The sequence below is a fragment of the Tupaia chinensis genome, unplaced genomic scaffold (assembly GCF_000334495.1).
Source record: "Tupaia chinensis unplaced genomic scaffold, TupChi_1.0 Scaffold000301_1, whole genome shotgun sequence".
Taxonomy (NCBI): domain Eukaryota; kingdom Metazoa; phylum Chordata; class Mammalia; order Scandentia; family Tupaiidae; genus Tupaia; species Tupaia belangeri.
This window is the reverse complement of record NW_006159791.1, coordinates 714,488-725,447: the sequence shown is the minus strand read 5'-3', so window position 1 is coordinate 725,447 and position 10,960 is coordinate 714,488. Positions and strand designations below refer to the sequence as shown.

Below are 10,960 nucleotides of genomic sequence, written 5' to 3'. Positions count from 1 at the left end.
TCTACTTTCCCACCCCTAAAAACATACTAGCCCCGCCTCTTGCTCTACAGCCTTTAGTGGCTCCCCATACCCTCAGAGACAATGTCCTGGTATTGGAAGCCAGTGGCAGCCCAGCATTCAAAGCCCATGCAAGCCAGGCTCTCAGTTTTCCAGTTCATCTCTCACCGCTCCCCAAGACACAGCTTCTCCTGTAGCTGGATATCACATCACTCCCCAATGGCAAGGAGCGTCTCCAACCTTTTCCCTTGCCAAGAACTTCATCTAAACCTTAACCATCACCTTCAGGATAGGGTGAGCCTTACTACGGCTCAGGGGCTCCCACCTTCGGCCTTGTCAACCTCTCCAGCCTCTATGCTCCAGGCCTCCTAGACGTCGTTCACTTCCTCACGTATTCCTTATTTTCCCCATTTTCTACCGTACCTTCGAGCACATTGCTTTTATTCCTACCGTTCACCTGAAGAATTCAAGCCTTATTCTGGTTCCAGCTCAGATCTCACCCCTTCTAGAAACTCCCCTGAGCAGCCAGTTTGAATTAGATACCTTGTCTCATGCTTCTACAGATAACTGAGTATCCACCCCCAGTCTGATCATACTGCGGTACATAGGCCACACCGTCTCCGAGCTCCTTCCAACAGTCCTTGGGCAATGGACCAAACCTTAAACTCAAACCAAGTCCTCCTGAGCTAATAAACCTGGTCACCACATTAGGGGGCCTGGACCCACAGATGACAATCACCTCTGCCCTTCTACCTAGGGAGAGGTCATTGATTTGGCTTCTTTGGGGTTCCATGCTGGTTTTCTGCCACTCCTCCTCTCACCAGAGACTGACACGCCAGTCCTTCTCACCTGCAGGGCAGCTTTGGCTTCCTGGAAGGAGTTCGTAAGAGCTTCCTTCTCCTGTTCACATGAGGCCTGGAGGGCTGTAGGGAATTTTTTTTAGCCCCCACACCCCGACTCTTCTCCCCAAAGCCTTCTTTTTTTTTTTTTTTTTGGAGAGGTTTTTGCTCGCCAGACAGATAGAGAGAGACAGAGAGATAGAAAGCGAGAAATCACCCCCCAGGGGGTATGGCCACGCCACAATCCCTTCTCCTCCATTCTCCTCCTGGGATCTTGGGCACGCATGCACACGTGCCCAGCATGAGTCTAAGCCTTTGGGTCTGGGATTTGAACTGCGGTCGACTACATGGGAGTCCAGCGACATAGCCATTACGCTAACTGCTGGTCCCACCCCAAAGCCTTTTGATGGGCTCCTCAAGGGCCAGAAAGGTTCAGAAGATCATCTGGGACCCTCAGGGGTCAGGAGTCTGGGAATGGTCTGATTTATCCTTCTACCCTCTAAGCTGGCTTAGAGGACATGCCAGAAATATACAAAAAAAATAACGAGAGATTTAATACAAGCTCCCAGTTACAAAAATAACGAGAGATTTAATACAAGCTCCCAGAAATGGAAATAATACATCCTGGAGGAACAGATTGAGTGTTCCACCCACAGCTTTGAGGCTAGATCCAAAGATCTTGCAACTTGTTCACCTCAGACCACACCAGGCCATGGAAAATGCATAGGGCATTTACACGGTGCTGTGTAAACTGGATAGCCGGATCATAAAATCACTACATCATTAGTCGCCAAGCCAAAGCTGCAGTAAATACACTGGGTACGTGGCCAGAAATCCACCTGGCCCTGGCTCTGCCTCTCCCCACAACTGAGAGACCTTGAGAAGATTACATAACATATTAAAAAGTCCTGCTGCATCAACTCTGAAATGGACAATCAGCCTGGCCTGGCTGTCTATAAGAGGTCACTCAAGGATCATATGAGAAAAGGACATGCAAGGGCTCTCCAGACAGGTCAGTGCTGTGCAAAGCTGGAATTGTTACCGCTCCCCAAATCAATACCGTTCTATTTATCGTCCCACCTTCTCTGTAAAGTTCCTTTTGGAAAATTCCAACCTTGTCTTAGCTGAAAGAAGACAACAGAAAAACAGCCAATCTATGAGCAGGGCAGAGGATAGAGAGAACAGGAAAGGAAAGTTTAATACAGCCAAGGACCAGGTATTTAGTAGTGACACAGGAAAAAAAATGTTGAATAATATGTGATAGAGATGTCAAAAGTGGATAAAACTAGTTGTATAAGAACTTCAGCCTTTGGGGAGCCCCATAGTGCAGTGGTTAGGTGCTGTGCAGAAGCCAGAACCCACATGACCAACCATCATTCACGTTCTGGCCCTGGGGGCTTGAAAATACATCACGCATGTGTGCCCAGAATCCTGATAGGATGGAGAAGTAGAGGAAAAAGGATTGCAGCATGACTGGCCCCATTTAGGGATCCTCTTTCTCACTCTCTCTTTCTCTCACTTTACATGCCTGTGTCCTCTGTCATTTAAAAAGAAAATTACAGCCTTAATTTAAAAAAAAATTATTGCTCTGGGGCCAGCAGATGGCATAGATTATGTTACTGGATTCCCACATGGCCAACCATTTGAGTCCTGGACCTGGTAGCTTGAAACTCATGCTGGGCACATGTGCATGGATGCCCAAGATCCTGAGAGGAGAATGGAGAAAGGATTGTGGTGTGGCCATCCCTTCTGGGGGGAGATTTCTCACTTTCCCTCTCGCTGTCTCTGTCTCTCTCTCTCCCCAGAGAGCACACACACCTTAAGGCAAACACTTTTTAAAAAAATATTGGTCTAATTTGTTCATCTGCCTGCTGAGATAAATTTTGTTTCCAGGCAAGATGGGAGAAGCACACTCTATCCACTTCCTACTGAATGTTGCAATAGAATCTGGACAGAATGAACAAAGTAGTTATTTACAGACTCTGAAAAGTAAATTGGAGCAGCAGATGCATCAAGAAGACCAGAATTTGAAATAATACGAACCAACATATTTAAATGAATTCCAGGATCTCATCTACTCAAATATTAAAAACGTCCAAGATACAACCCAAATTTGCATAGCATACAAAGAAGAAGGAAAATCTCAATTCATCTAAATCATTCAGCAGATGCCCGCACTGAGATGCCATGATGTTGGGATTATTAATAGAGTCTTTAAGGCAGCCATTACAAAACTGCTCTGAGAAGTCTGGTTGAGGGGCCAGCAAGTGGTGTGGTGGTTAAGGTGCTGGACTCCCACATTGTCGATTGTGGTTTGAGTTCCAGACCTGGCAGCTTGCTTTCTCATTCTCTTTCTCTCTCAACCTGTCCCTCTCTGGTCAAATTAAAATAAATTAATAAATGAAGTTAAATAAAATAATTCTTTAAAAAAAAAGAAGTCTGGGGATCAGCAGTTGGAGTAATGGCTATGTCACTGAACTCCCATGTAGTTGACCGCAGTTCGAGTCCTGGACCCGGTGGCTTAAACGCACATCAGGCGCGTGTGCGTGTGTGCCCAAGATCCCGAGAGGACAATGAGGGAGAAGAGATTGTGGCGTGGCCATCTCCCCTGGGGGGGAGGGGTGATTTATTGCTTTCTGTCTCTCTATCTCTCTCTGTCTTTTTGGTGAGTGCACGTGCCCTATAGCAAAAACCTCTTGGAAAAAAAAATAAAAAAAGAAGTCTGGTTGAACAAACTCTTAAAAAATGAAAAAATAGCAAGCCTTAGTACATAATATTATGATACTTTAAAATATTGGGGGGGAGGCAATGGTGGTTAAGATGCTGGACTCCCACATGGCTGGCCATGGTTCAAATACCCCGACCTGGCAGCTTGCTTTCTTCCTTTCTTTTTCTCTCTGTCTCTGTGTCTCTCTCTGGTGAGCATGCACACCCTATAGCGAATTAAAAAATAATAATAGTAAAAAGTTAAATAAATAATTATTTAAAATATTTAATAAAAATGAGTAAATACAGATATTAAGAATAAAAAATTTTAGAACTCAAAAATATAATGAATAAAAAAACTCATTGAGTAGACTCAGTAGCAGAATGAAGATGACACAGAAAAGAGTCAGTGAATTTTCAGATAGAGCACTATAAATCATGCAATTTGAAAAACAGGGAGGAAAACAACCAGGAAATAAAACATGACCAGACCTCAGGGACCTGTAAGACAATCCTAAAATGACTAACATTTTCTCATGAGAGTCAAAGAGGAAGAAAGAATGAAGTATAGACCATTATTTGAAGAACGAATGGTTGAATATGTCTCAAATTGGCAAAATATAAACCTCTGAAGACAGTTGGCGTGGTGGTTGAGGGCGCTGGACATTAACTACAATGGTTCTAGTCCTGGACCTGGCGGCTTGCTTTCTCACTTTCACCCTCTCTGTTGCTCTGTTCCTCTATGGTCAACTTAAAATGTATAAACAAACAGGGACCAGCAGTTAGCGTAATGGCTATGTCGCTGGACTCCCACGTAGTCGACCGCGGTTCGCGTCCCGGATCCAGTGGCTTAAACTCATGCCGGGCGCATGTGCGTGCGTGACCAAGATCCTGAGAGGAGAATGGAAGAGAAGGGATTGCGGCGTGACCATCCCCCTGGGGGGTGATTTCTCGCTTTCTGTCTCTCTGTCTCTCTCTGTCTGTCTGGCGAGCACACACGCCCTATAGCAAAAACCTCTCCAAAAAAAAAAAAAAAAAAAAAAGAAAAAAAAAAATGAAAAACAAACAAAAACCCCCCCAAAAAAAAAAAAAAAAAAAAAGGAAAGAAAAAAATGTATAAACAAACAAATAAATAAATAAAGTTAAATAAAATAATTTTTTTTAAAGGTCTCACATATTTATTACTGAACCAACCTACCAATGCAGAACCTCGAAACAAAATGAAGCATCATTTTTTTTTCCAGTATAACACTCCCAAGGGTCCAGGCAGTGGTGGCTATTTCAGCCTGATGTGGCAGGACCATAGTGACCTTGGTACAGTGTAAATATGTGGGCCTGCTCCTGTCCAGTTCCTCATAGAGGAACTTGGCTCTTCTCCAGTGTCTCTTCTTGCAGTGTACCTGATTTTATTACCATTCATTCTAATCTACTGGGGAACAGGATGATTTTGCGTCTGTGTTTTGGCCAGAGACTGCTTGATTCTGAAAGTCTTGTCAGAAGACACAGCGAAGAACCGAGTGGACTGCACACACCACGATGGCAGAGAAAGGAAGAGCTAAAATAATTCTTAAAAGAAACTGACTGTGATTAAAGGAGTTGAGTGACTGGCCAGTTTATTACAGGGTGTGTGAATATTAAAACTCAAATCTTCAGGGCCAGGCCCATGATCTAGTGGTTAAAGGACTCAATCCCACATGGCCAATGGCTCATATCCTGGTACGGCAGTTTGAAAAACCCGCCGGATGTGTGTGCATGGTCCAAATCCTGACAGGATGGAGAAATGAAGAAGGGAGTGTGGGGTGACCACACCCCACAGGAGGTACTTTATTCCGTTCTGTCTTTGGCCACATATATGCCCTCTGGCCATGATAAAAACAAAAAAACAGTTCTCCAAACTCCCAGGCAAGGGCTTTTATTACATTTCAAAACATTCTGTGCTAATGTTACAACATGTTTCAAGATTCTTAGAGCTGTTCAGGCCTGTTCTAGTCTTTTCATTTCTGAGAGTGTAAGGACAAAAAGTGGACCAGGGGCACATCTTTATTCACAAGACATAGAGAACAGTGTTTTGTGCAATAGCTCAACTCCTGACACACAGGAAATGAAAACCATGGATGTCATGGTCTAGCTTTTATAAATACTTTAGCAACACCTAAGTCCTTGAAAACATGTTTGATACAACGTTAAATAAAGCAGGATATGTTATTTTACATATAACATTATCATAATTATTTCTTAAAGTTTTTTTTTTTTTTTTTTTTCCATAGGACATGTCGACTCACAGGGAGGCAGCATGGACATAGAAAGACAGAGAGAGGGAAAGTGAGAAATCACCCCTGGGGGAATGGCCACACTGCAATCCCTTCTCTATTTTTCACCTTGGGATTTTGGACATGCACTCACATAGGCCCAGCCAGTCTCAAACTGCTGGATCTGGGACCCAAACCATGGTTGGTCATGTGGAAATCCAGTTCCTTAACCACCATGCCACCTGCTAGCCCCAGGTCATAATTTATTTTTTAAGAATGAATGAATGAATGATTATTATTTTAATTTGACCATAGAGAGACAGAGAGAGAGGGGAAGCAAGAAAGCAAGCTGCCAGGTCTGAGACTTGAACTATGGTTAGCCACATGGGAGTCTAGTACCTTAAACACCATGCCATGTCACCTGCAGGCTCCTCATAATTATGCTTTAAAAGGTTTAAAAGTAATTCTGGGGAAAGATCATGTAAAGGAAAAGAAAAATAGGCAGAGAATTTTCTAGGCCAACCTCAACAGCACCAAAACCATATATATATAACCAGAATATAAAATTATGTTGTAAGAGGGGCTGGCAGGTGGCATGGTGGTTGAGGGTGCTGGACTCCCACATGGCCAGCTATAGTTTGTGCCCTGGCCCTGGTGGCTTGCCTTCTCACTTTCTCTCTCTCGCTCTCTCACTCTGGTCAAATTAGAATAAATACATAAAAGTTAAATAAAATAATTCTTTTTCAAACAAAACAAAACAAAAATCAACATGGATGATTAAACATTCACTTTGTAAGTAAAATTTAAAAAAAATGCATAATCTTCTCCAAAGAAGAATTAAAAGATGCTCAACAAAATTAATCATTAAGGAAATGCAAATCAAAACCAGAAGATACCATTTGACAATCACTAGCATGCTAACATTAAGAGTAATAGTGATGGGGAACCAGCAGTTAGCGTAATGGCTATGTCGCTGGACTCCCACGTAGTCGACCGTGGTTCGCGTCCCGGACCCGTGCGTGCGTGCCCAAGATCCCGAGAGGAGAATGGAGGAGAAGGGATTGCGATGTGACCATCCTCCCTGGGGGGTGATTTCTCGCTTTTTGTCTCTATATCTCTCTCGTTGAGCGCCCGCGCTCTATAGTGAAAACCTCTCCAAAAAAAAAAAATAGTAATAGTGATGGAAAATAACAAGTGTTGGCAAGGAAGTGGCCCCATCAGAACTTTCACGCACTGCTCTCTAGAACATAAAATAATGCAGTCACTGTGGAAAATAGTTGGGTGGTTTCTCACAAAGTTTTGCACAGAATCACCTATAAGCCAGCAATTCTAATAATACTCCTGGGTGTTTACCAAGGGAACCGAAGACAGCTGTAATAGCAGGTGTTTGTACAAACGGCACTATTCACAGCGGATGCAGGGTGGAGGCAGCCCAGGTGCCCGTCCAGTGATGAGTGGATAAACAGTGTGGTGTGTCCGTGCAGTGGGCTACACTCGGCCCTGCAGAGGGATGGAGTGCAGGGCATGCTGCGACGTGACGAGTCTTGGAGACATGAAGCAAGCCAGACACAGGGGCCATAGGCTGCACGATTCCATTTATATGAGAGTCCAGCATGGCAACAGCATGGAAACAAGGAGTGGACTGGGGGTTGCCAGAAGTCGGCCAGGGGATAAGGAGTGATTGATTGGTAGATGTGGGGTTTCCTTTTAGGGGGATGAGAATGTTCTACAACTGGACATGGTGGGGGTTCATGGCACTGTGATGTACTAATTGTCACTAATGGCAAATCTTTAAGGTTTATTTTTTTATTATTATTATTAGTTTTTTTTGAGAGAGAGTTTTGCTATTGGGCACGTGAGCTCAGCAGAGAGATGGTGAGAGACAGAGAGAGACAGAAAGTGATAAATCATTTCCCAGGGAGAATGGCCATGCTGCAATCCCTTCTCTGCCATTCTTCTCTCGGGATTTTGATCATGCACACACATGTGCCTGGCATGAGTTTCAAGCCACCGGGTCCAGGACTTGAACTGTGGTTGGCCATGTGGAAGTCCAGTGATGTAACCATTATATTATCTGCTGGTCCCATAATTATTATTATTTTAAAAATTTGATCAGAGAGAGACAGAGAGAAAGAGAGGGAAAATTAAAAAGCGAGCCACTGGGTCTGGGACTCAAATCGTGGCTGGCCGTGTGGGAGTCCAGTGCCTTTGATCACCACACCATCTGCTGGCCTACTTATGGTGAGTCTTTTCTTTTTAAACTACATCATGACTCCTTTTCTTTTCTTTTCTTTTCTTTTCTTTTCTTTTCTTTTCTTTTCTTTTCTTTTCTTTTCTCTTCTTGTCTTTTCTTTTCTTTTCTTTTCTTTTCTTTTCTCTTCTTGTCTTTTCTTTTCTTTTCTTTTCTTTTCTTTTCTCTTCTTGTCTTTTCTTTTCTTTTCTTTTCTTTTCTTTTCTCTTCTTGTCTTTTCTTTTCTTTTCTTTTCTTTTCTTTCTTTTATTTTTTCTCTTCTAGTCTCTTCTCTTTTCTTTTTTAAAATTTTATTTATTTATTTTTGGAGAGGTTTTTGCTATAGGGATCGTGCGCTTGCCAGAAAGACAGAGAGATAGAAAGCAAGAAATCACCCCCCAGGGGGATGGCCACACCACAATCCCTTCTCCTCCATTCTCCTCTCAGGATCTTGGGCACACACGCACACGCGCCTGGCGTGAGTTTTAAGCCACCGGGTCTGGGACGCGAACCATGGTCGACCGCGTGGGAGTCCAGCGACATAGCCATTACGCTAATTGCTGGTCCACCTTTTCTTTTCTTTTCATTAACTTTATTTATTTGAATTTGACCAGACAGGGACAGAGTGCGAGTGAAAGAGGGAAAGTGAGAAAGCAAGTCACCAGGTCTGGGACTCACACCAGGGTTGGCCATGTGGGAATCCAGTACCCTTAAGCACCATGCCACCTGCCAGCCCCATCTAATGGTAAATCTTATGTCTATTTTACAGAAATAATAATAGCACAGCCGTAGTAACAGAGGTGGTGGGGGCTGCTGCATGATGCTGGAGTCACAGGAGAGGCCTGGGTTCAGATATTGTGTCAACCTGAACTTGGTGGGTGTATCCATGTGCACCTGTGATCCCAGCTGGCTGAGAGGACTGCCATGGAGAGGGACCCTTCGCTGACTCTCTCGAAGAATACACCTTAATGTTTAAATATAAACTACACACACACACACACACACACACACACACACACACACACACACACAAACTTTGCATATGTTTTCTACTAGGATGTATTCTAAAGATAAAATCATAAAGGGGTTTGTTGTGTAAGGATGATTGCTATAATAAACAATGGCAAATTTTTATTAACTACCTAAATGCCTGACCAAAAGGACTCAAAAAAAAAATGTTTGAATATATAGTTACCGAAATTTATGCTATAGAAGAGTTTAAGGTGAGGACAGAAGTCTGAGTTTTTCTTATTTTTCAAAATCCTTTTCAGAGGGTCTGGAGGGAGTCATGCCCACAAATTTTTTTTTTTTTTTTTTGAGAGAGGTTTTTGTTATAGGGCACGTGCGCTTGCCAGACAGACAGAGACAGAGAGACAAAAAGTGAGAAATCACCCCCCAGGGGGGATGGTCACGCCACAATCCCTTCTCCTCCATTCTCCTCTCGGGATCTTGGGCACGCATACACATGCGCCCGGCGTGAGCTTTAAGCCACCGGGTCCGGGACTCGAACTGCGGTCGACTACGTGAGAGTCCAGTGACATAGCCATTACGCTAACTGCTGGTCTCGATGCCCACAAATGTTAACAGAACTTTTTGACCCATTCCTAACAGGGTTCTTCCTACATCCTGTCCCTGGCATGGTATCTTTGTTACATATATTAAGCCTCCTTATCTCTGTTAAAGTAGTTCTTTCTTTTCTCATCTTTTTTTTTTTTTTTGGGAATTATTTTATTTAACTTTATTTATCCATTTACTTATTTATTTATTTTAATTTGACCAGGGAGGGATAGAGCGAGAGCAAGAACAAACTGCCAGGTCTACTCGAACCTCGGTGGGCCATGTGGGAGTCCAATGCCCACCTAGCTACCTGCTGGCCCCCAAAATACATTCTTTCTGATCTCAGCAATCTTTGCTAATCACCAACCTAAAAACTGTGAAACCCACCTATAACCTACAAGCCCCCCACTTCCACATATCCTGCTTTTGGGGGTCAGCCAATAGAAAAACTCTTCACTAAATTCCAAACTTCGTCTCTCAGTTCTCAAAATCAAATAAGAGGAACCCCTGTATCTGATCACCCCGAGAAAGTCACGTTTTGCCTCCTCTCTGAGCCTAGGTCACTCATATTCTGCTTAGAAATAAACCATATTAGTTATTATTTAGAGTTGGTTATTTTCATGGACAAAGGAAAGTTTGCTCATGCAACTGAAAATGGAAAAAAACATCGATTTACCTTCCACCTCTCCCCAAAGTGTACTGGGTAGATGTATATTCTGTGTGTGTGCTTGTGTGTGTGTGTGTATACACGGAAGAAATGAAGGGATCTGGGTCACAGGGATAACAGCGGCTAGCGCTGGTGGATTAACACATGATTTAAATGTTCCCAATAGCAAGATAATAAGTGCTAGTATTTGCTAAGTGTTTGGTACTGTTCTAAATTCTCTTCCTATTGTGCATTATTGTTTCATTCTCACAAAGACCCTATACGAGGTGAAGTAACTTCTTCAAGGCTGTACAGCTGATAAGTGGTGGAGCTGGGATGCGAGCCCAGGGACAGTGGTGGCAGAGAGTGAGAGCTCAGCCACGGTGCCGTAAGACCTTTATGTTTAGTCTGCGGGTCCTAAATTTTCTATGCTGATCACATTTGATGACATAAGAGGAAAGAAAGTTATTTTTAAAAATTGGGGCCAGGGGAACCAGCGGTTAGCGTAATGGCTATGTCGCTGGACTCCCACGTAGTTGACCGCGGTTCACGTCCTGGACCAGGTGGCTTAAAACTCACGCCGGGCGTGTGTGCGTGCGTGCCCAAGATCCCGAGAGGAGAATGGAGGAGAAGGGATTGCGGCGTGACCATCCCCCCTGGGGGGTGATTTCTCGCTTTCTGTCTCTATGTCTCTCTCTGTCTGTCTGGCAAGCGCACGCGCCCCTGTAATAAAAAT

At 43.6% G+C, this 10,960-nt stretch overlaps 1 protein-coding gene across 1 annotated transcript in view; it reads right to left on the bottom strand.

The window, feature by feature from the left end:
* CCDC69 (coiled-coil domain containing 69) overlaps positions 1-10,960 on the bottom strand; it is a 33,713-nt gene that overhangs the window by 5,577 nt on the left and 17,176 nt on the right. Inside the window, exon 6 of the mRNA XM_027772795.1 lies at positions 847-920. Within this exon, the coding sequence (XP_027628596.1) occupies positions 847-920 (74 nt within the window). The remainder of the gene's footprint in view (positions 1-846; positions 921-10,960) is intronic.